Raw genomic sequence first — 24,317 nt, forward strand, 5'->3', positions numbered from 1 at the left:
CCCATGTTTTATTAATTTGTATTAATCAATTTGACTAAGTCATTGTAGGTATTCAGATTAGTCTACACAAAACTGTCGTAAACCCAACATTGTGTTTTTTATTGAAAGAGCAAAAAAAAGTTATACCAAAGAAATGTGTTTGAACTTTGTGCTGGCATCACATACAAACAGGAAGCAGCAACAACTGTCAGGTTTTCAAATTAAATATTTAAAACTGAAGTGCAAGAGTTGTATTTTTTATCATATAGAAGGACCTGTTCCATCTCGTCTGAACGTCTTGATGAAGATGATTGTGAGCACTTCTTACAGTTCAGTCTCAACGTCTTCAAAGTAATACTGTCTGAGTTCAGAGGCCCAGTCATTCCAATATCCGATATGTAGATAATATGTAAATAATTTTAATATTTGACTCGATAACTATGTAAGATCAGATCAGTCTCGTCTCTAATTTGAAAACTAATAATACTAATCTAACCCAATGAGATCCTTAGTTGTATCTTATGGTCAATGTTTTCCTTTTCTTGTTAAACTGAAATATCAGAACATTTCAAAGACTGACAAATATTCTGCTGACTTCATGTGCTTTTGTTCTGTTTTTGCTCATCAACATTTACTTGACATCTTAGTCTATAATAACCACACAGGAAATGTTACTACAATCATCATAGATTGTTTGATTAATTTATATCAAATCATCCCAGAATTCATTTCAATCTCGTCAGCTACAGTTCAGACTTTTCCACTTTGACCTTACTAGGATACATACAATCTAACTCCAGGGTTTGCTTAACATCATGTCTCACTTTATTATTCCAGGTTTGTAGTACTTTGGCAACTACTTTGCTCTGGATGACTACATATTCATTTTCTTTCTCTGTTTTAAAATGTACCATTAGAAGAAAACCAAAGCAATTTGAAGCATTCGATTTGGGATCTTGCTTTAGCTCGTTTCAGGAGTGCCAGCATCAGAGAGGTCTGTAAGTTATTGTGAGGGGGACACAAACAGACTCAGCAGTTACAATTCCCACAAGCTTTTAATCCAATTCAGTTTTTTAAAGGACATGTAAATGATTTTCCTTAAATATGACCTTTTTCAGATTCATAATTGTATTACATGTTTTGACAATAAACTAACACTTCACCATGGTGAATGATTCTTACATTCTTGTTCGTTAATTATATATTTTTAGTTATATTATGAGGGTGAAAGACCCTGGGCCAGACCATAGCAAACCTTATGTCCATTAATGAGGTGATAAGAGCTTTTTCATTTTTTATTCTTTGACCAGTAGAGGGCATAATTAAACCAAAAGCCCATTCAAGATCCCATCACCTGTCCTAGGAAGAAATACCCCCCACAAACCCTTCATTCAATATTTATTACACAATGCATATTCATTATGATATTATGAAACAAGGCAACGTGTGGTTTAGAGAATCCTAAGGTGTACCAACAAGACTAACATTAAGGTGCAGAAGAAGAAAAAGTGTATCACGAAAACAATGATTCATTTAGATTTTTTTTTTTTGTCATTCATAAAGAAAATAAGTGCGATGCCTTTCAAACAATCTGGTGTTCATAAAGGCACTGCATAGAAATGCAATAGAAGAAAAGCTACTTTTTTATTCCACATCTACTGAAGTTTACATACAAAAGAGTCTGTGTGTTTGAAAGCTAAAGTATGAGCTTTGGAATATATCTGTGTAAGGAATGTATAGAGTAGCTTTCATTTAACAATTCACACAATATCAGTATTCATCACTGTTTTACACTCATATATTTAGAGAAAGAATACACGAACAACAATTAACCATGGCTGATTAACAGAGCATGTTTGTAGCACATCCGGCAAATCCCCTCCTGGATTCATGAGGTCATCACTTTGGTGTTTCTTCCACTGATTCTAAACGTCACGCATAGGCACTGACATGGGAGTGTTATGGAGAGGTTGATGTTTCACTCTTGTTTTGTAAGCATAGTTTTTGGCCGTTAGCCTGAGGTTTAATCCCAACTGGCTCCCTCCTCTCTGTCTGTCGCTCCAAACTTGGGCTGAGGCCCCTGAGAGCTGCAGAGGGCAAGCGGGAAACCCCGTTCAATGTTAACGCTCCACTGTCTATTGGGCAGATATAGTCTGCGGAGTCATCAGGTTTCCTCTTTCTCAGGTGACTGAATTGGGTAAAGCCCAGTTTCTTTGGCTGAAAATACACAACAAAAGTCAAAGAAGTTAATACATAATTTAGATTTTTTTTTTATGCGACAAAAATCTAAGAAAATTGTAATTCTTAGAAGATGTTCTCACCTTTACTTTAGCAGTGGTAGTGAGAGGCACATGGCCTGTGGCATTGCCGTACTCTCGCTTCTCCTGTGTTGCCTGAGCCCCAACCAGTGCAGAGAAGGCAGTGGCCAGGTGGCGGCGGAGCAAAGTCTTCTGCGGAGGAATATTTAACAGCAGGGCCAAAGTCTCTGAGCTGAAGCGAGGCTCCAGGATCTGTATGGGAGAGCATATTGGCAGCAGATGGCAGAAACAAATTACAGTCTGCAGGCATGTCATGAAAGCATGTAATACTGGTACAACTTGAAATGTTGCAGACCTGCTCAAAATCAGACAGAGCTGTGTAGTACTTACAATCAGCCCACCATGAACACCGCTGCCCCGAAGATTAGGAGCGAACTCAGCCAGATCCACGGCTCTCAGCCACTCCATCACACGATGGTTAGACCACTGCACCACCTCTGAGGGCGAGGGTTGTCTCTGAAAAAGTACAAAATATAAATATTGCCTTGAATTCTTCCCTCTTAGCCGCCCTCACAACAGCTTGTTATTCTTCTAAAGGCACTAGAACTAGAAGCTTTCCAGTTGTATGAAAGGTCAAATCTGTGAGAGCATTTAATAAATGTCTATCGCCATCTTGTGGACAGCTGATATGATGACATCTCAGTAAATGTATGTCACCGTTTTTCAGCTTTGAGCGTTAACATTTTCAATATGTACAAAAATGTAGCATCACATAAGACAAGCAGTTTGAGCATCTCTTCTTCTCATTCTGGCTTACCTCTTCCCCTGGTCTACGTCGTAGACAGTTGGCGTTGAACTTATTGGCGTGAAGAACATGGATGGCACATTTAACACTGAGGTGATGAAGCTGGCTGGTGACCTTTAGAGTCAAGAGGTCATTCTATGTAAAAGGCAAAAGGATAAAAGTGAACTTCCTGAAAAGTATACAAATGCATAGCATAATTTAAATGTAAGTTCTTTACATCACGTGATGTTGTGTCACGGCCTGAAAGTTAAAAGAAAATGTTACAGTATAATCAAGGTTAGGTCTTACCACAGTGAGGTATTGAATCATCCGACCATCAACTCGAGCTTCATGGAAATGATCTTTATACTGAGGCAAACCAATATCATCCAACCAGCCTAAATGAATACAGATTAAAATATTCACATGATTGAAAAAAGAACACCAAGCAGGACTAGTTCTAATATTCCATGCAGGACAAGACTTACGAGTGACCCAGATGTGGTCCAGCTCTGATGATTTCTCTATAACTTTCGTAGTGAATGCACTCAGAGCGAGCTGCAGCTTCTTCCTGTGCAGAGGATTCTTCATACCCATCTCCTGAGGTCAGAAAATACTTTTTCTCACAATAAAATTAAAGATTGAGTAGTAATATGCCATATGGGAGTAATAAGCCACATTATTATTTTTTTAAATCTCTGATGTAAAACTTAAATACTACCGGTATATATCTGACATTTAAAAATGAATACATTTTCTCTTTTGATTTCTGACCTTCTCAAAGTCCTGCGGTGTAGCAGACAGAAGTGTTTGTCCATTTTCAACCCACTGTCTGCTGAGACTGACATACTGGCCCAGTCCATAGTCCTCTAACCAGCCACACACCTGCTCCTTGGTCCATTGGCTGAACGGAATATTCATATCACTGTAAAAAAAAAAAAAAAAAAAAATAGTGGGTATTTAAAATGTTAATTTTAATACATTACTCGTAGAAAAGCCCCAGAGCCTGTTTTCATGGTAGGGAGCTGAGCTTTACCATGCAGAGTTATACGATTCAGGGGTCCTGGTCAGTCTAGGTCCTGCTGTAGCCCGCAGCCCCCCCCGACGAAACGGACCCCCATCTGGATCTGCTGCCTGGAGCCCTCCAGACTGTGTTCTTCGTAGTCTGTATACATAAAGGTAAAGAACATGAATAAACAAGCTACCAAATGCTTTCATTCTCAGAGTAAAACATATTTTTTACGAAGCAAAATGTTTTTCCTCCCTCACACTTACTTTCCCCAGAGTTTCTTGAAGCTCCTGTTGTTCTTCAAGTATTCCGGTGAGCCAATAGCTCTCTGGCCCTGCTGTGTATTTTCTCCAGAATTAACAGGGGAGTTATCACTTGAAGTGCTGTCGTCAGCTTTCTCCAGCTTTCCTTTAAGAGGTCACATTAAAATCACAGTCAGTGTTATACTACATAGTAAAAAAAAAAAAACATGGTTCTGATACTGACATTGTACTGCAGAGGGCAGCAAAGATGTACCATTCTGTGGTTGCATTTTGATTTGGTAAATGTGAAGGGTTTTTTTTAGATCCAATTCACAAAAATATATTTTCACTTCTCACAATATCCAAAAGACAGTGGATAGAGTCGGACATCAGAGAGAGAGAGAGAGTGGAGAATGACAAGCGGGAAAGGAGCCACAGGTAAGATTTGAACCTGGGCCGTCCACTTCAAGGTTACAGCCTCTGTACATGGGGCACGCACACTAACCACTTGGACACAGGCGCCCCAACTTCTCACATTTTTAAAAGAGACTCTGTACTTATCTTTAAAAAGGTCTGAGGAAATAGCCAATTTTTATCTTTTTTTTCTTTGTTATGTCTGTTTGCCGCCTTCCCAACAAAAAGACAGACTGATTTCAACAGACATGGATGGGACAATGATACAAAAAAACATACACTAATACATTATCACACAAGATAAACATCAAATGACAAATAAAGTAAAAACAAAAATGAGACAACACAACACATTTTTACTTTATCAGTCTTTCACATTGTAGCAAAGTTAATGTCATTATATTCAGAGTAGTGTTTTCTTTATTATATTCAAAGATTTTAGTTTGATTATCTCGAAGATGGGAGGTGAGGTTGAAGTTGCTTTGCACAGAATTAGCAAGTAATACTATCCTCCAGAGAGCTATTTTTTACTTTTATACTGTAAGTTAATTAGAGCCTGTTATTTTCACTATTACTTCAGTAAAGAATTCAAATAGTAGCATACTTCTGCTCTTACCAAGTATATTTTATTTTACTTCGTTTAACTTTGAACATTTCTTGTTTGACATAGTTGGGTTACTGTAACAGCCAAAATCTTGATCATAGTACAGACTGAGAAGAAAGCAGTAAATGCCTTGTTTTCTATCTGCATACCACATAGAACATTATGTGGTAATGTTGGGGAACTCCACATCCATGGCTTGTGGAGTTCCCCAAGGTTCTGTCCTAGGCCCAATCCTTTTCACCTTGTTCCTGCTTCCACTTGGTCACATAATAAACAGCTTTAAAGATATTTCATACCACTGTTATGCAGATGACATTCAATTGCATATTTCATTTACTCCTCAAAATAGTGCTAAACTGAACTAGCTTAAAGATTGGCTGGCAGACAATTGCTTACAACTCAACTCTGACAAAACAGAAGTCCTTACATGCGCTCCTGTGGCCATTGTTCTTAGTGTTATTGTAAAACTTGGTTACCTATCTATGTTTGTCAAGTCTGTTCTGCGCAATTTAGGAGTTTATTTTGGTCAGTCACTCTGCCTTGACCAGCATATTAACCGTCTTGTTTGCATTTGTTTTTATCAGCTAAGAAATATTGTTAAAGTTAAGCCCATTGTCCCCACAGCTCAGATGGAGATGATTATACATGCCTTATCTTAACAAAACATCTCTAAACCGTCTACAATTAGTTAAAAATGCTGCAGCCAGACTATAAACCAGGTCCTCCAAAAGGTCACACATCACTCCAATTCTGTTTTCTTTACACTGGCTTCCCATCAGTTTTAGAACACAATTCTTCGTTCTTACTTTTAAAGCCCTGCAGGGACAGACAGCGGCCTATATCACTGAACTTTTACGGCCTTAAACTCCCAGCAAATCTCTTAGGTCTTCTGATCAGGGCTTGCTGTTAGTTTCTCACATCAGACTGAATACCATGGTAGACTGTGTTTTCGAAGTTGTAGCCCCAACATTTTGGAATGCTCTGCCTTTGGGTTTAAGATTTGTGGGGACTGTTGACTCTTTTAAAAAGCAACTTAAGACCCATTGGTTTAGACTTGCTTTTGATTAATCTGTTTTGTATATTGTTGAGGTTGTTTTTTTTCTGTACGTATTCATCCTTTTGTAAAGCACTTGACTCTGTTCTTGAAAGATGCTCTATAAATACAGTTTTTATTATTATTATTAACATTAACAGCTAAGAAGCACACATGTGGTCCTCTGAGTTTTCTACAGAGCTCCATTCAGGAGAGGGGGAGCACAGGTCACAGACCATTGAGACCAGCAAATAACTCGGTTAATGCTCCATGAAAATTATGGTGTTCAAGCTAAATCTTACAAGGTGTGATCTTTATGATATGAGCTGCACTCAGTCGCTATTATTAAACAGAAAGCAGCAGAGAGAAATCAGGGTGGGGCCTGAGCTAAAAGTGGACGATAAAAACTGAGGAGGGTGGAGCTGGGATGAGTGTGGTCAATCAGAGCAGGAGAAGAGGGTGTGTTTGGTAAGAAATCCCATGATCCATCTGCTCTGTCAGGGGCCTCTGAAATTAGCCGTGATCAAAGGCCCCGTGGTCGTCTGGTCAAAGGGGAGTGGTTCACTCCGAATAAGAACGCTGCTTTGGGGCTCATGGGAATTACTGGCCTCAAGGCTATCCCAAAGAAAAACAAAGTTGGACTCTATGCATGGATTATTACTGCACACTATCTATCCTACCATTAATAACATCCTGTGCAGCTTGACTGAATGTGTATGGGTTTACTTTGGCTGAAGTCGCCATCTTCACTGCCATCTGGAGACCTCTGAATCTGGATTTCACCGCTGCTTTCTAAGGTCCCGTTCTGCTCGGACAGTGAGGAGTTCACAGGCAGTGTCTGACTCCTGGTGTCACCTGAAGCACTCTGGGTACATCACACAAATGACAGAAACAGAAAATGGTGTAGATCTTAAAAATAACTGTGAACTATAAGTACAAAACTTTTAAACTTTCATATAAATAAGCATTCTTATTTATTAACCAGCAGTAGCTTGTATATTTTGTGGTAAAATAGGTTGTATATATACTTAAGTAAAGTACCTTTGGTGAAAGTCCATTTGTCAGGTCATTCATGCTGCTTGATAAAGTCTGTGATTCTGTTCTGAAAAGTAAAATAAAAAACATCTCAGAAAATGAAATAAAAAGATTTAAAAGAAATCCAAAAACGAAAAGCTGTGTCACTACCTTGAATCACTGTCCTTCTGGCCTGATGACACAGATGTTTGACGGGAAGAAGAACTGTTTGTGGAAACCTGTGACAGGAAAAACAACTGTAAAATAAAGGTGTTTATTCCAAGAAAACACTGAAACAACCATCTTAATACAGATTTAAAACTAAAATCATCGTGAATGTAGTCAAAAAGGAAGCTCATCTTTATGAATATGAGACACCGAGATAATCTCGACAAACAAACTAAAATATTTTGCAGATAACAACTTGAATGCTCACTTTAATGGAGACAAGAACTTAATCTATCATATTTACGCGGACAAAAAACCCTGAAGGTCATGTGAATGAAGATAAATAACAGAAATTATCGTTTTTATGCATATACAAACGATTGTTTGGACCCACTTCAGATTTTACATCCTCAGATTTCGCACTGGCAGAGTCAGCGTTCTTCATGATTCCATGCTCTTCTTCCTCACTGCTGCTTGATGGAGTCCTTCCATTCGACAATGAACGGACAGCAGGTGGAGCTAAAGTAACATGAACAATGTTATTTTCCTTAACTAAAGCATCCTGACATACGTTTGTGTCATAGTGTGGGAGCATGCATGTTGCTCAAACATGGTTTCTAACATGAAACAAACTGCCCAAGGGAATGATAAGGGAGCGAATAAGCTGATTACCTTGCTTTGTGCTGTGAGTGACCTCTCTGAATTGCCTGCACTGATTCAGGAGCAGAGTGAGCTCCTCAATACGCCGGTCCTAAAGAAAACAGTGCAGGCCAACAAAACTCAATTAAGATGTTTATCTAAGGTTAAGAAACACACATATGGACTCTCTGCTTCGGTTCAGTTACTGACCGATATACCACACACACGTCTCTCTTTCACCATATGGCCTTTACATCAAAGAAGTGGATTGGGAGGGGATTGACACAGGCCTGGCTGGAAATCTTAGTTGTGGTCACCAGCTGTGTGGAGTGTGTGTATGTTTTGAAGTGGTGCCCGTGCCTGGTTTTGCCATGGTTCTCTTAATGCAGCTCGCTCCAAAATTAGGCCTGGCAGGTCGAGGCCTACTTAAGTGTGGCTATGCCTGAAATGGCTCGCCTTGGGTTGTGTTCGTATGTGTGTATGTGCGTGTGTGTGTGTGTGTGTGTGTGTGTGTGTGTGTGTGTGTGTGTGTGTGTGTGTGTTTCCTTTTTGGTGTGCCACATGTAGAGTTGCGTCTGCAAGTCTTTAAAGTCCAAACTACTCTGGGAGGGAGAAGACAAAAGCCCCTCTGTACTATAGATGGTCAGAGGGCGGGGCCTCTGAGAAATGACAACATCTAAAACGAGTTAGCTTCTAACCTTTCAAACAGCAGTGATGATAGTAGTTATGTATATATAGGCGGCCAGTAAGACACTTTGCATTGTAGTTAACAGATGACAGCACACACACATGCTGTGTGCTGCTTAATCGCACACAGCTGTGCTGACCAGAGAGAGAAAGGATACATTTACAGAAGGCTAACCTACCTTTTCATCATTGGCCGCTATTAGTGATTTCATTCCGATCCTGAGCCTCTGCAGCTCCTGATCTATAAAGAGAAACCCCACATTTATTAATAACCTTTATACACAGCTGCTGATGTCATAGAAAGTAGTGTTTTGTATGGATGTTGTTTTTGAGGACATGGTCATTTGGAAGGAAAGGAAAGGCAAAAATACAACGTAGCACTTGTAATTGAATCCCTGTATTTTTATACCCACTCAAGCCTTTTTTTTTTTAATCGACCAATCATAGCTTTAACCATGTCAGCTTTATATATCTGGGCCCTCAGTACATACTGTAAGAGACTTTCCTTTTAACAACTGCAAGCATACAGCTGGCAATGCTGTTGAGTGACAGTGAGTATACTTAGCAATTACTCTGGGGAGGGGGGCTTTTTCTATGATAGACAAAAATGAGAACAAGCAAGATGTTATGCTCTCAGAAATTAAGAAGCCAAAGGGAAGAGAGTTAGAGAACATCTAGTAATTTAGGAAACAAGTTAGTGATTGGCAAAACTGCCCCTAGGAGCAAAAGGATACAAAGGGTAATGAAATAAAGAGACATGTCTGGAGAAGTAGAATTATACAAAGATCGAGAGGGCCCGTGGGTTTAGAATGATTTTTATTAAATACTACTCAGGCTTACATTTGGTGTTTAGCCACTGCCTGTAAAGCTCCGCTGAGAGAGAGACACAGACAGTGAATGAAGGGCCAAGACGTCTCCCAAACCTGTTTTTTTTGCGTTGATGAATGCATCAAGGAGTCATTTACTGTGCCACCTATCAGGCTGGGTAACTCTGTCTGTTATTCTGGCAGTTTGGTGGAGGCTTTGATGCTGTTGGGTGATTCGCTTACCTCTCTCTGAGCACTCTGCGGAAAGAGAGGGTCTGGCCAGGAGCTGAGTGTGCAAGCTCTCGATCTCGGCGTTCTTACCGAGCAGAAGCTGCTGCAGGCTGCTGATCTCTGCCTGTGGGTGCCACACAGAGAGAAATGTTAGCAGAGAGGACATGCAGCTCTGTGATGTACTGCATGTGCCAAATTATGCCTGCTTACACATGCACAGCTAAAAGCTTCTTGACATTCACAAAAACAACACATGTACATGTATCCTAATTAAAGTTCCAGCGCATGTCCTCACTTGTAGCCAGAACGTTGTGAGATATTAATGTTTTTCTCCCCCTCCATTATATCTTAATTAAAAAACAGCCACAACAAAGCACATCATGGTTCCACACTGAGTCCTTTACACCCTTTATAGTTTTTTAAAGTAGTTTTAAGGATAAAACAGATGTTCAGGCTATTATATTAAACAGGCAAATAGGAAGGTGGAAATGACAGTTTTTTCCCCCTTAACCACCTTGAACCCCCACTTTTGAAAACTAAAAATAACAAAAGTTAAACCTACAAAAAACAATTTACAGGTATACTTTGTTGGAAACACATGGAATTAGAAGTGAACTTGTTGAGAGGACAGGTGGAAGAATTGCAGCATAAAGAAACTAATCTAACACACAGACACAGAAGGAGACACACTCAAAGTGAGACAGAGACAGATATCAGAATGATGGAAGAGATAATCTAATCTCTAAGAAGCTAATCCCAGTGGATCATGCCAAAGTACACATGTAGGACATTAAAAAAGGACTAAGCCGTAATCAAATCTCATTCTGTTGGAGGTAAAACGATTCTCAGACTTCTTAAAACAACAGAGGTGTCTGAGAAAGAGAGAGAGCGTGTGCAGAACAGACTGACTCACTGCACTGGCTGGAACATCGGATTGGACGGCATTTTGGAAAGTTGAGTGGACAGTTAGCAGTGGAATTTGGGCACTGATTTTAGAGTCTAGACACGCTGAAAATCAGAATTTTCTTTTTACCATTGTTGCCTTGAGTTTCTTCTCGTACTGTAGCTTCTGATCCTCCAGGTGTTCCACTTTGTCCTTGAGAATCCTGAGTTCCCTAAAAAGGCCCTGGAACAAAAGATTAAGGATGAATCATTAAACTAGTTTAAACACTCAGTACTCACACTCTTAAAAAATAATCCTTCAACCAATTTTTGCACTAATTCATAATGTACCAAGCAAATGATAAAACCAAGTTAGTTTTAACATTCAGACAATGCTGGTATCTAATCTTAATGCTAAAGCCAGTCATGTCATTTTTTAAACAAAGATCATTTAACAATTTAATAATAAAAAACACATTTGAATTAATATATTCATAACAAGATAATGCTAGTTATAAATTAATTATATTAATTCTAGTAAGTTGTTCTTTTTGAACAACTCCTTGAACAGATTAATATAGCACAAATTCATAACAGAGGCATAACAATTCATGCTGGTTCAGACATTTAGATGATGCCAGACACAAATGTGAATGCTAATTTACATTATTTTTAGAGGAAGAATATGCAACATTTTACACATAAATACAGCAAAAATCAAGAATATCCTATGTAAAGGTCTCTCTTAGTAATGACTGTCTACAATGAGTGAAGTCCTGCCAGCTGTATTGTTGTCGGAGCTGTGTTTACATCATGTTTGCATGGACGGGACCGCCTTACGTATAAAAGCTGTTTCAGTCATGTACTAGAAAAGGAGAAGAGCATACTACAAACATACTGACTGCTTTCTTGGATGTCATTTAAGTGTTTTAGATCTTGTTCATTCAGTGTCAATTAACAGCAGTTTGTTTTGGTTTAATGCTGGTGCTCAAAGGCGACCTCTACTGGATCAATAAGTTGCACATTCTTCCTTTAAACAAATCATCATGAATTAATTCATGTAGCACTAAATCACAACAAATGTTATCTCTGCGCTTGTTTAAAGAGCACTCTAAACCACTCTGTTTTATTTTTTCAAGAAACCTAACATTAATCCATCAATGAGGATTTGACAAAAGTGTTGATGAAGAACGTCTTTTTTGGACAGAAATAGCAGAACCAGTCTCATTGCTGAGCAGTCGTTTGCCACAACCAGGTTCTTTAAAACTGGATGAAGTGCTACAATTTGTACAAGATTGATGCAGAAAAGAAGCTGTTTTACACAATGACTCCTAAACATTTCTGGAAATTTCAGACAGGCTGCATCTGAAATCTTTCCAAGTTACTTGTTTCCACGTCAATCACAGCAGGAAGTTTTCTGTGGACAGGAGGGGGAGGGGATCTCAGGAGGTAAGGTATGACATTAAACGGATGTGCAAAGATAGCGAACAACCAACGTATTCTGGTGCTATAAAGTCAGTTTGTGCCTTTTTTTTACATCAATGCTACCTATAATTGGACATATACACGGTATAAACAAATGACAACATACTGGCGAGAAGAAACGAAAATGAAGGGGTTTCATGAGCTACACGTAGATCGCACCAGACGAGTGCTGGAAAAGATTTAAAAGTCACAAGTGAATGTTCCTGAATATGTCCTGCTGCTTTCACACGTTGACTCATCGCAATTTATTGTTGACATTTTACTAGAGGCCTATCAGGAGAAAGACCAGGTAAAGTTGTGTTGATAATTCTGGCGGTTGAGTTCACACATGCAGCCAATTTGAAAATGTTGGGACATTATTGGAGTTGTGTGTGTGGATAGGGCTACACACATAACATTAGGTATGAAGACTGACAAATTGGCAAAAACAAACAAAACACAAAGGCTGGGGATATTTGGTTATATTAGCATCTGAACCTTAGGATCACACACACTAAAGTGAGTCAACCCATGCCACACGTAACACTACATGTCATGCAGGCAAGCTGTGCCTACACTTTCTCCTCCACATTGGTGCTGCTGCTCTGCATCTGAGCCTACAGCCTCTTCTAGGCTGTTAGGACTCCCATCAGGCCTCTCGGTAGCCTCTTCTACACCTGAGGTTGTGTCATCAGACGGCCTGGGGTCAGAGCCCTGATCATCAGCAAGCTCATTGGGGCACTGGGCTGGAGAGCTACTGTCAGCGGGGATCTCCAAGGCCTTTTTCTCCTGGATCTTGCTATTGATCTCCTTCTGAAACCTACACATCTCCTCCTGCAGCTCACTAATGAAATTCACTACAGTCTGACAGAGGCAGTGGGAGAAAGAATTGAGAAAAAATTTCAGAGAAAGAGAGTAGATGTATGCTCTTTTTGTGTGTGAAGATATGGTTGTAGGTGGGATATTCCAAATCCTTTTATTTTCCTCTATAGTCGATTTTGATATTGACAAACCCTTAGAAAGTATAAATTTCCTTTTGAGCCCAATAATACATAAATATCTTACTAAACCTTTACCAAAAAATGTGATTCCTGGCTTTCTGCAGACATAGCACTGTTATTCTCAGCTGGTCTAGGTTAACATTGTTCATAAGCTTTAACTTAAAATGCTACTAGCTGTGCCATATTCCAAAATTCATGCATAGTCAGTTTATCAAACGGCTAGTTTGCACCGATAAATTGCTCGAGGGGTGAGCAGGTTTGCAATCTTTTTTTTCTAAAGGTGATCCGTGCCCAATGTTCCCTCAGAAAGCGTGTAAACAGCAGAAGAGTTATGCTCGGACTGTGGACAGAGGAAGTCTCACTTGGGGTCCAGTGCAGCGGATATGACAGATGATATGGAGTGCCTCCACAGCTAAATTTAACTGAGTTTACTGGCACCACAGCAAGGAGGCTTTAACATGCTGTGTGTGTGTGTGTATGTGTGTGCGTGGACATGTTTGTGTAGTAGAGGCAGCACGTGGGAGGCCTGTAAAGTGTTCAAAGCTGATTTTTTTCCCGATTCTCCTTAAGTCCAAGCAGCTGTTTGAAGTAAACTCGGTTCTGCACACATAATGAAAGCAGGATTATGAAGAGCTGAAACACTGCTGTTTACTAAATCACAATGACTTGTGCTATTTCTTTCATCTCAAAATTACAAACAAAATCCCTGTTAACACACGGAAAACACATTTAAACACAACTTTATTTTTTCTGTTTACTTTATAGATAGCTTTGGGAACATGCCTCCAGTAAGGAAAAGGGTCCTTTTCTTTAACTTTTACCCCACCCCAAGAACAAAATCCTCTGGGCTGAAGCCTACACACACTCATATTTGACCTGCCATCCATCATGCCAGCTCTACTACGCCCGAACTCCTTTAACCGAGGACACAAAGGCTCTTTGACCAGTACTGTTTTGACAGTAACTACATACATTACAGTATCCTGTCTGCTTTCCCTGAGTCCCCTTTCTCCTATTCATTCGGTCACTTAATGCCAAGGATGTCAGCTGGTAACCAGATACATCCACATCTTAAGTAAATATATAATTCACTTTAAACTGACCAAAAAATTAAAACCCCCTGGGTGTAGACTTTGCCCAGGAACAACGGAGCCGGGGTTCGAGTGAATGTTTCCCTCCATCAGTCCAGAAAGTGTTTATGGTCGTCCATAAACTCAGCAGCTGACTTCAAGGTTAAATCCATCAGCACAAGGCAGATTTTTGTGTGTTCCCTTGTCATTCCTGGCAGAGTTGGTGCAAATTTCCAAAGAATGAAGAAAGAAAACGGATTTTTTTGCTCGACTAAATCCTCACTGACGAAAGTCAAAAATACTGTGCACTCACTTGGATATGAGGCACTCACATTCACTGACCAAACCATTTAAAGATTAAAAGTGTAACTTTAAAATGTAAGCCTGAGTGGAGTGATTGATGGTTTAATCCTTAGTAACTGTGCTGCTAATTAGTGTAAAGCTACTAAATCCATTCCGACTGATGCAGCTCAACAAGGAAAGCTTTTTTGGATGGATACATATTTACTTAAAATAAGTTCTGACAGCCATGCTATCTTATAATAAAACTTTTTTAAAGTAAAGGAACAGGCATGTTTGTATCTATGAGAAGCCCTACCTCTGCCTTGTGCTGCCGTTCAGCACCGTGGTTCTGTTTTCCCTCCATGTCTGCCAACTTTATTTTCAGGTAGGACACCTCCCCCATAAGACTCAGCTTCTGGTTCTCCAGTGACGTCCTATGCAGGAGCTCCTGTCATCAACAACACACAGCACGAGCATGGAGAAACACAAACAGACACACAGGTTAACACATTATCCCCTTTAATGATAGTCCATACTTACTGAACAAAGGCGACATGAAGTGTGAGGCACAGTGAGCCTTCAGCTCCGTAATGACAGTCCCCTTAGACAAACCCTCTGGTTTCAGACGCTGTTTGAGTGGCTAAATATACACAACCCATGACAACTATTTATAATGCCTATTTCACAGCTCCCTCAAAGTACACAGCAGAAGGGGGGGGGGGAGCTAGAGTGTGTGAGGGAGAGAGATTTAACCAAAGTATGCAAAACATCCACAGAAAGAACATTAAAATAACTTTGACAGGTGTATTTTCCTGTCAATGTGAACGGCTGTCAATCAAACCTATGACCAAACATCTACTGTACTGTCTGGGACTATCTGTCCTGAACGGCTGTCATCCTTGAGAGTTGAACGGCTAAGCAGGCACATGTATAACTAATTTGCCTGATGTCATGCAGGTGCTAAATCACTCAGAATCCAGAAATGAGCATCAGTGGCAGGCAAAAACTGTATGGATACGTCCTTTTAAAACTCTGGCTTTGGAAAAATATCTGGGCTTCTTCTACAGTGCACATGGAAAATATTAGAGCTTTGTCACCAGGAAGAGATTTACGGCTCAGGTCCAAAAGCCTCATAATGACCACGTCTCTGAGAAACCAGCCCTGACTGCCCTTTGATACACTGCACACACACACACAGCGCCGCATATAGAAGTAAGACACTGAGCAGCTCATGAAATTAGTCAGAAAACAAGGAAATGGTCAATTTTAAATGTGATAAATAACAAGAGAAGCATTATCAAAATAAGAAACATATATTTTGTGTAATACTTGCTCCATTTCACTCCAGCGTCTGCCAGCAGCAAAGCGAGAGTAAGCGTATGTCCTTCATGCATGCAATGTCTTCAAGTCTCCTGTAGATTTTAGTTTCACACAGCTATTCCACTAGAGTTCCTTTTAGCGTTTAGCAGAGACTTTGGTCTAGAAAAGCAAACAACTGAAAGTAGCAGACATGCACTTCTAACTCTTCAAGTAGCACCACCCATATTCTTTCTCCCGCCCATCTCTCCACCTTTTTCAGATTTACTCTCTTACTCATTTGTCTCTCTCTCCTTTCCTCTGTTAGTGTATGTGTGTGTATGTGTGTGTGTTTTGTGCACGTGCATAGGCTCATTCGGGTTTGTTACAGGTTGGGGGCGTGGCTAATGGGATTGTGATCACCTGCCCAGACGGACTAGTTTGGCCCTGCATAAACCAGAAAAATGTACGCTGTAAGACACTGTCCTGGAATGAGTCTGAGCTTCCTAAATATTTTTGGTTGTCAAGGACGTGTGTAGCCAGATACACTGAAATTCCTACCCAGGAAGCAGGACTTATCCATGATCACATACTGCAACTTATGAGAAGAAGATGGATGGACATTCTCGGGCATTGACACATTGCAATAAAAGGAAGATCAGTTTTTATATAAAAGCCCTGACTGTCTCTAGGGGAGAGTCAGAGTTTCCTGATTTGTATCTAGTATTATACAAGACATTTCGTACTTGGAAAGTACACAAATGTGCTTATTGGAGGTCTTTGAATCTGTGTACCTGCTGCAGCATCTCCTCAGTGGAGTCGAGTTTGTGCTGATGCTCCACAAGAGAGTTCTCCAGATCGCTGATCTTTGCCCCTTGAGCCTCCACCTGGTCTGTCAGCACACTCACCTTTGTGGTGTTTTAGTGTGTGGAGAGAGATATTGACGTTAAGAAGTTATCTTATACAACAAAAGGTACAAACTTACAACAAAACACATAAACACAGCACATGCCTGGCATCATTTCTGCAACCTCGGATTGTATTTATTTTTAAAAACCAGGTTCTTTCAAATATCAGATTTTTCCACATAATTGCTGATCTCAATCCTGATGAAATTTCGTTGTAAGGGCCAGATCAAACATGTCCTTTAAGGAGAAATGAATGGTCCTTTTGTGGCTCACTAACTCACCAGTAGCCTGCAACAGACCAGTGGCTCCAGCAAAGTCAGCAAAATGCAGGTTCAATGTTATTCCACTGAGAAACCATTAAGGCCACATCGTAGCTAATCACATGCTAAGAGGCAGCTCCAGTCGGCCAACTGGAGCGGATTTTTCTGAGGAATGTTTTATGTGAGGCCTGAAGAAGAAAACAGGGCACCTGCTCACACACACACACACACACACACACCCATGCTACAGCACAGCAGAGTGGTGCTAGACTCAACCTGCCTGAGATAAGCACTTATTCATCAGGGCTGATAACCGTACACACCTACATGCTTATATATACTTTACAGACTCATCATACAAAACCAGACATTCTAGTGTTGTGACAGCACCAGACCCACCTTTGTTACCGTTGCTTCACCCATGTAAAAAAACAAGACGGCTATTAAGCAACATTTACAACACAGCACTCTGCTCTACCTTTGCCCTTTCTCACCTCTCTCATTTAACACTCTCATGCGATATGGGAACTGTTTAGAGTCAGTTCCCAGAGACAGTGTGGTGTCAAATGTCCTCTTGTATTTGAGCAGGCTCAGATCCAATTCGGTTGATTCACCATTTTTTTAAATGGATGCCCACGCTTGCCTTAGGTTAAGTGTGCTTCTGCAACAACCATTTTTATTATGTATCCTTTAAAAAAAGAGAGAGACAATTTGTTTTTGTGTTTTTGTATGCGAGGGTTGACTCATCTCACCTGTAGAACAAGTGACTCTTTGTCTCCCTCCAGACGTGATAACCGCTCCTGGTAGGACTCTCTGCTGCTGGATGAATGGAGGTTTACCTTCAGAGTAAAGTTTCAGCCGTTAAGTTCAAAAAGTTCACTGTTGATGCAGAACAGTTGCCCAGTAGGTCGAATTTGCTTTTCGTCATCGGGTTTGCAGGCTCAGACACATACACACCTAGCTATTGTGTCAGACGTTAGTTTGAGGTAAAGCCTGTAAGAAGTTTACAAATCCTAATCCAGCATTAAAAGTTTTGTACAGGCTGATTAGTCAGGACAAAATGTTGGTTGAAGACTGAGCTCAGGGCTGACAGTGTAATAAGGGATATTTCAGAGCCATCAGTGTGCAGATTGGTTCAGATTTCTCAGAAATCTAGGCTGTCAATCAGAACCATGGAAACATTATTTACAGGCACAGAATGTCCATCAGCCTGAGCCAAATTATGAAATGACTTGAGGCAATGTAGAAAATACCATTAAGCCTTTAATATACCTTTAGCAAAACACAAGTGGTTACTTTGATTTCTGAATAATATTCGATGTACAATATGCATACATTTGAGGTGTTTTAGTGTTATTATAGGCGGCCTTCAGCTTAACTAAAACTCAAATAAACCAGACAAAACTGTTCCCCGCTCCTCCTTCTGAGGACTGTTAGCTATGAGTAGCATTCAGAGTAACCTTTGACACTTTCACAAAACAAATTCATGTTTTTTTTAAAGCACTTACTTAGATCTACTTCTTCAAAAAGAAAAGCACACACTTCCTGTTGGAAACGTCACAGTTGCTGTTGATGCTGAGAGGTTATGCATTGACTCAACATTATATGCCCTTCCTTTTTTTGAGCCTGTTGTTTTTTAAGTTGTTGAGCTGAGATGAATAAGGAGATATTGCTTTGCCATTGTATCATATAACATCTATGCATAGCTTAAATTCATTTTTCTTTTTTACATTTATATATCTTCAGTTTGTGCAGGATGGCATGACTTTGACTTGAAAATACTAACTCACAAATTCAAAATAACCAGAAATTTGTGAACTTGCATCACCATACAACTGCTTGAAGAGTGATAACAGAAGGTGAAATGAACTAGTTTACCCATGCAGATTATCACATACAGTAATAGCTACTAGTCCTCCAGTCCTCCATACATTATAAACACTGCACTCAAAATTATAAATAATAATGACAGACAAATTTGTGCATGGAGAGGCTTCCTCTCCCTTCAGGTAGAATTCTACCTGAATGGAGGCAGTCCGGACTAATGACTTTCTTAATGGTAGAAAGATGCTATGTGCTGTCCAAAGACTCCATGCAGGTTCAAGTGACAGGAAATGATCTCAGCTGACATGCACATACATTTATCCTTCTCTTCACACACTTTAAGAACAGTTTGATGGGCTGGTCCAGTATTTCATAAGTCCCCCATTTGCACCTCAGTGAACCATTTTAAAGCCATTTTAACTGTATTTCATTTTTCTGCATAAATAAAGAGAAAGACTTGGAAACATATTTGAAGGATTAACTAAACTCCATGTAATTCACTGTTAAGTCAGACTTTGGAAGGTTGTCCTAAAAGACTATGACGTGTTAAAATACACAAGCATCTCTGTGATGAAATAATGGCTGACATTTATCCCTCAACACATTTGTTTTATTTCAGTTTCTTCCTTGGTCCACGTATGAAGGTGCACATGTTGCATATTCTGCAGCACACCTCCTCTGCTCAAAAACAAAGCACTTACTTCTTCCTCTCAAATTGTCTAACATGGCAACCATAATTGTGTTGGAAAAGTAACAGCACTGCAGGAGCAAAACAAACCACCAAAATACTTGCAGCAAACGTTTGCTGCAGTCCAAAATTGTAAAGAGAAAAACATGCAAGTGGAGAAAGTCTTACCTTTCTAAGCCAGGCAAAATGTTTGTAGAAATCAATATCATACTCCATTGTGCAGGCCCATTGTACTTTAGGTCTGGCTTTTATTGTTCCTACCAGAATTTAGCCACTGCTCAGAAGCATCAAGCAGGATGAACAGATAAATCCCAAAACGAACAAACAAACAAAAAACCTCTTGCTCAAAGCATTAAACTGTGCTGCACTCTGGATCTCCCAGAACTTAACTTTCCTCCTTTTACTGACTCTCCATATTGCAGCTGAAGGGGAAGCAGGAGGACTTTGGTCCGTGTGGTTTGGAGTCTGGGCAGCCTGAAACTTTTAGAGCTCAGCCGAATAACTCAAACTCTGCCAGCTGGCTGTACTCCCTTTCTTTCTTCTCTCCACTTTCTTTTTTTCTACCTCTTTCTAACTCCCCTCTTTTCATGTCTCCTGCTCTCTCCCTCAAACTATCTCAAACTGCTTCGGTATCTCCCACATTTCTCTGCACCTCCTGATTTCTCATCATTTCCTGTCCTCCCTTTCTATCTCCTGTGCCTCTCTCTGGACGTCTGCAGCTCGTTCTCTTGTTCTCTCTGAAGTGCCTCTTGAGTCGGTCGAGTTAATATTGCGGGGCTTCCTAAAGGGGCACAGGGGAGAGGAAACTTTCTGCAGCACATGCTTGTCAGATGTGGTGCACAAGTCAGGAGGAAGGACGCAGAAGGGAAGGAGGAGGCAGTGGGGGGGTGAATGGCAGTGTGAGTGCAAAGCTGAAAATATCAATTTAAAGTAGAGGGCAAAGGGGCAAATGATGAGGTGAATTACCTGACTAACAAACATCTGTTGCAGAAAGGGGAGGACAGAGGTACTCAGGGGTTAAAGAAAGGAGACAATGGAGGATTGGACGGTGAAAATGGGGGCTGCAACTGCTTTTACTTTTAACAGGAGCTCTGGATCTCATTAACGGTACAGCATGCAATGTATCCTGCTTCTAGCTCACTTCTTCTTAGCAGACAGGAAAAAGCCATCCAGATGTTGATAACCTGGATCAAAGACCCCTTTACCCACTAATAAAACCCACAGAGTCTGTAGTAGAAAGCCTTAGCCGACGACTGTACTGAAGAATTGGTCATAGCCCCCCATTTTGTTTCAAGTTTTTTGTTTGGCCGCAGCCCCCTTTGTTTTTGTGATTTTTTTTTTAAAGAAATAGTTGGATTCACATTTCCGTGCTCTATCCTGGTTGATAGGCCTGATGGAAGTGACTTGTCAGTCACAGCCAGACCCAAACATAGTATCTATGTAACTCCAACTGGGAACATCATTTAGATAAATTATGCTGAACTAAGAAGTTGGTTCATTTTCTCACCTGGCTTCATATAAACATCCAATAGAGTCTTTCCACACTGGTTTAGGCTCTTCTGCTTTTTCTTCACATTTGAAACAAGAGGCTACATCGCCTTCTACATTCTCTGAACAGAACCCGTTCTCATAAAGTGGATTTTCGATACTTCTGAAATGGATTTGCATTTTTTTTGTCATATACGTTTTTTTAATAGTATATCATACACCCTTGTCCTAAGGCTCCAGGACATTCGGGTGTGAGTGACACAGCACTCACCTCATTTTTATCCAGCCATTTCAGTATGACGTGAGCTGTATCGGTGGAGACTTGTTTCCTGAGTGAGTCCTGTTGTTCGTCACTCCCCTGATCCTCCAGCACTGCTCTGAGGGCCTCGGTCAGCTGGAGAGCCTTTAGGGCAGGGTCCACAGGAGGGGGGAGGCTCAGCTGTGAGGTACACTCTGATGATTGGTAGTCCTGGCCTTCTAGACGCATAAGAGCACTGAACAGCCCTTCACCAATCTTTCCTGGAGGAATTCAGAAGAACAGGAAATCAACTGCAGACTAAACAGACAAATAGATGAGAGATCTTTATTACACCAGCCTTTTCTTCCTTTGGCATCTGCACTAAATGTTCATCTCACTAAGAGGTCACTTGCAGCCTGCAGTGCAATACAAATCAGTCCTTGTACGACCTCTTGAGGGCACTATTGTGCACTAATGTGGCTTTCTGGCTGTAAATAGCATCAAATGGCTGAATACAGTGCACAGTGTGGGTTCTGAAATCCACAAATTAGAGGTTCAGCTCTGAAGGTCACTGTAATCATCTTGTCTAAGTTGCAGAGAGTAGTAGAAAGTTTTCATATAAGCTTTGTGAAGTTAAATAAAAAGGCAGAGCAATGCAGCCAGGACACATTCTGCACAAACACAAAGCTTCATCATGTCAAACAGTTTGTGGTTATTAGTTTTTTGGCCATGGTTACATTTCTCGCCACTGTGCTAATGGTTTCCCTGTCACCTCTTTTTATAGAACTTTGTTTTCTGACCCTGTGCCAAAACACGAGCAGACTGCTGAGGCTGTGACAAACAGCAATGACTAAAATGTGTCACCTGTGCATGAAAATACAGAAGAGATAACACTGGGAAGTTACTTTGAATTTTTGACAACATCAAAGCTAATGGAGAAATAATGAGAGTACAAAAGCATCTATTTATGAAGGTTCATAATAGAGTGGATAATACGAGGAAGAGACATTTTAGAAGGAACAAAATACCAACAAAAATTCATAAACTCATCCTCAATGCTGGTTCCTAAATAAAATTTAAAAAAATAGGTTGCCAACTCTTCTCTTTCCTAGCTTTTGTTTGTTACATAACCATCACAGTTTAAAGAAAAACTTCACATGTTTTTTTTCCCAACCATACTATAAATGTATATGAAGATCACATGGTTCGTATTGGTTCAAGGGGGCCTGTAATTACAAGTTGGCCCGTCTGTTGATAATAAAAAGAAGAACTTTTACCAGCAATAATGTCGTCCATTTGCTCCAAAGCAGCCTCCAACATGTGGCTGGCGTTGGATGCCATGCTCACGTTCTGTTTACAGAGCAGCACCAGAAGCTTCTCGTTCACCGTTCTGAAGACGAAAAAGTGTTAGCTGGTGGCATGAGAGTGAGGCAGCTCTTTGCAGACTACTCCCCTTCTGTGTCACACTTGTATCTTTTCACAGCGAAGTTTCAGCAGCTGTCCTCACATCTGAGGGAAGTCAAGAACCTCCTGAATGTGGATTTTGGCTTTAGACTCTCCTTTCATTTTGTGGCTGGGGACTTACCCATTGTCAGCGCTGCTTTCCTGATGAGGTCGAAACTCATATTCAGAATAGTTTGTTTCTTGAAGTTTACCATTGTTTGCTGTTATATGTTTTCACTTAACACTACATTTTTAATTGATTTTGACCATTTAAAGTAACATTTGAGGTAGTGAAATTCTTTATTTAGCTCCAAACCAAGAGTTTTGGCGGAGGCACAGGGGTCACACCAGTACATCGGACCATGGTAACCAGAATATGATTGATGCTGATGACAGAGAACAAACTGTGTTATGATAAGCACTGCAGAATAACGCCGTAAAAAGCTGCAAGTCACACCCAGAGGAGCGTGGGGCTTGGTTTCAGTAAATCAAATTCTGACACACAGAAGTCAATTAGGAAATATAAACACTAAGCATACAGGCACGTTTAATTGCTACATTATTTCAACAAAATAAAAGCTGAAGGATAAGCTTCTGAAGCAATGATGAGTAAAACTCTCATATGTCAACTGTCATGCAAAAATAGCAGAAATAGTTTAGAAAACCAGAATCGATTGCTTATGCTTGCATGTGATCTGATAAAAACATCAATTTCCCTCAGGATAATTGGAGTACTTTATCATCTTGACTACAGAAATTACATTTTTTTTCTATTCATATTTAAGGCTCTTATCCCTTTTTACATTCCACTTCTTTCTCCTATGAAAACATTTATTTTAGATTTAAATAACCAACTCTAACTAACTCTAATTTTCTCATGAACTACAGAAGATCATTCAAAATGTGAAACTTGTCCATGTTCTTCTATCCAATTTATTGCTACTCATGATAAAAAGGAATGGAAATGAAATTAGATTAAAAAAACTACTAAAAAAATTACAAACAAAAACTTTAATTAAAAAGAGAATAATATCCATAAATTAGGTAGAAAGAAAGAAAAGTTGATGTTAGAAGTTCATGCTCTGAACTTATTTAACAGAAGATTAAAAGATTAAGAAAGGTCACCACACTTGAACGAATCTGCTACTGTATTAGACCCATGAATCCAATCATTTCTGAATTTAGAAACTTAAAGAAACACTCTTCTTGTTCATGTTTACGTTTCTAAGAGGTCAGTTATCATTTAACTTCTAGTCCTCTGTTCACTTTAGGAGGTTCACTGCGCACAATGAACTGCCATGCTGTCATTTACAGGATGGCCAACAGGGCGCATCACTGCTCAAGAAAATGGACAAATCTTCATTCAGAGCACTCTTTCGTTCTTCATAAAGAACAAATGTATATAAGAAAACACAGTTTGATGAATACACTAGGTCTCCAGCACAGATGGTTTCATATCTGCGGTGCTATATCTAAGTAATTACTAATGTAGGAAAACCTGATGCTGTTCATTATCTTCCTTTCTCATGTTAATGAATATCTGCCTGCTATGATCAGCATACTGTGGGGGTGAACCTTTCAACATGCTATGCATAATGTGGTATA

General features: G+C 40.0%; 1 protein-coding gene across 8 annotated transcripts; it reads right to left on the bottom strand.

The window, feature by feature from the left end:
* Window positions 1-1,360: 1,360 nt before the first annotated feature.
* On the bottom strand, window positions 1,361-22,680 carry ppfibp2a (PPFIA binding protein 2a). Of its 8 annotated transcripts, XM_065953117.1 has the most exons (23): window positions 22,547-22,680; window positions 21,303-21,550; window positions 17,784-17,870; window positions 16,658-16,771; window positions 14,884-15,015; window positions 12,791-13,078; window positions 10,902-10,994; window positions 9,881-9,992; window positions 9,011-9,072; window positions 8,178-8,256; window positions 7,900-8,024; window positions 7,509-7,576; window positions 7,365-7,425; window positions 7,050-7,188; window positions 4,297-4,438; window positions 4,058-4,186; window positions 3,796-3,946; window positions 3,510-3,621; window positions 3,331-3,419; window positions 3,055-3,177; window positions 2,628-2,753; window positions 2,301-2,489; window positions 1,361-2,196 (listed from the first exon to the last, which is right to left on the bottom strand). In XM_065953117.1, exons 1-23 carry the CDS (start codon window positions 22,608-22,610, stop codon window positions 1,939-1,941), a joined length of 2,991 nt encoding a protein of 996 aa, XP_065809189.1. In that variant the 5' UTR covers window positions 22,611-22,680; the 3' UTR covers window positions 1,361-1,938. The 8 variants fall into 8 exon arrangements, with proteins under 8 accessions (XP_065809189.1, XP_065809192.1, XP_065809191.1 ...); XM_065953120.1 differs by lacking the exon at window positions 12,791-13,078 and having other exon boundaries at window positions 22,547-22,677; XM_065953119.1 differs by lacking the exons at window positions 21,303-21,550; window positions 22,547-22,680 and adding an exon at window positions 19,712-20,256.
* Window positions 22,681-24,317: the final 1,637 nt, after the last annotated feature.

This window comes from Labrus bergylta, chromosome 3 (genome assembly GCF_963930695.1).
Source record: "Labrus bergylta chromosome 3, fLabBer1.1, whole genome shotgun sequence".
Classification (NCBI taxonomy): Eukaryota; Metazoa; Chordata; class Actinopteri; order Labriformes; family Labridae; genus Labrus; species Labrus bergylta.

What these genes read in the sequence shown, in the direction of transcription:
- ppfibp2a (XM_065953117.1), bottom strand. Translation starts at nt 22,610, where the DNA reads ATGGCATCCAACGCCAGCCACATGTTGGAGGCTGCTTTGGAGCAAATG. An exon ending in CTGAGGATGTAAAATCTGAA is followed by an intron (nt 7,577 to 7,899) that starts GTGGGTCCAAAC and finishes TTCCTGTCACAG; the next exon opens with GTTTCCACAAACAGTTCTTC. An exon ending in CTACCACTGCTAAAGTAAAG is followed by an intron (nt 2,197 to 2,300) that starts GTGAGAACATCT and finishes GTGTATTTTCAG; the next exon opens with CCAAAGAAACTGGGCTTTAC.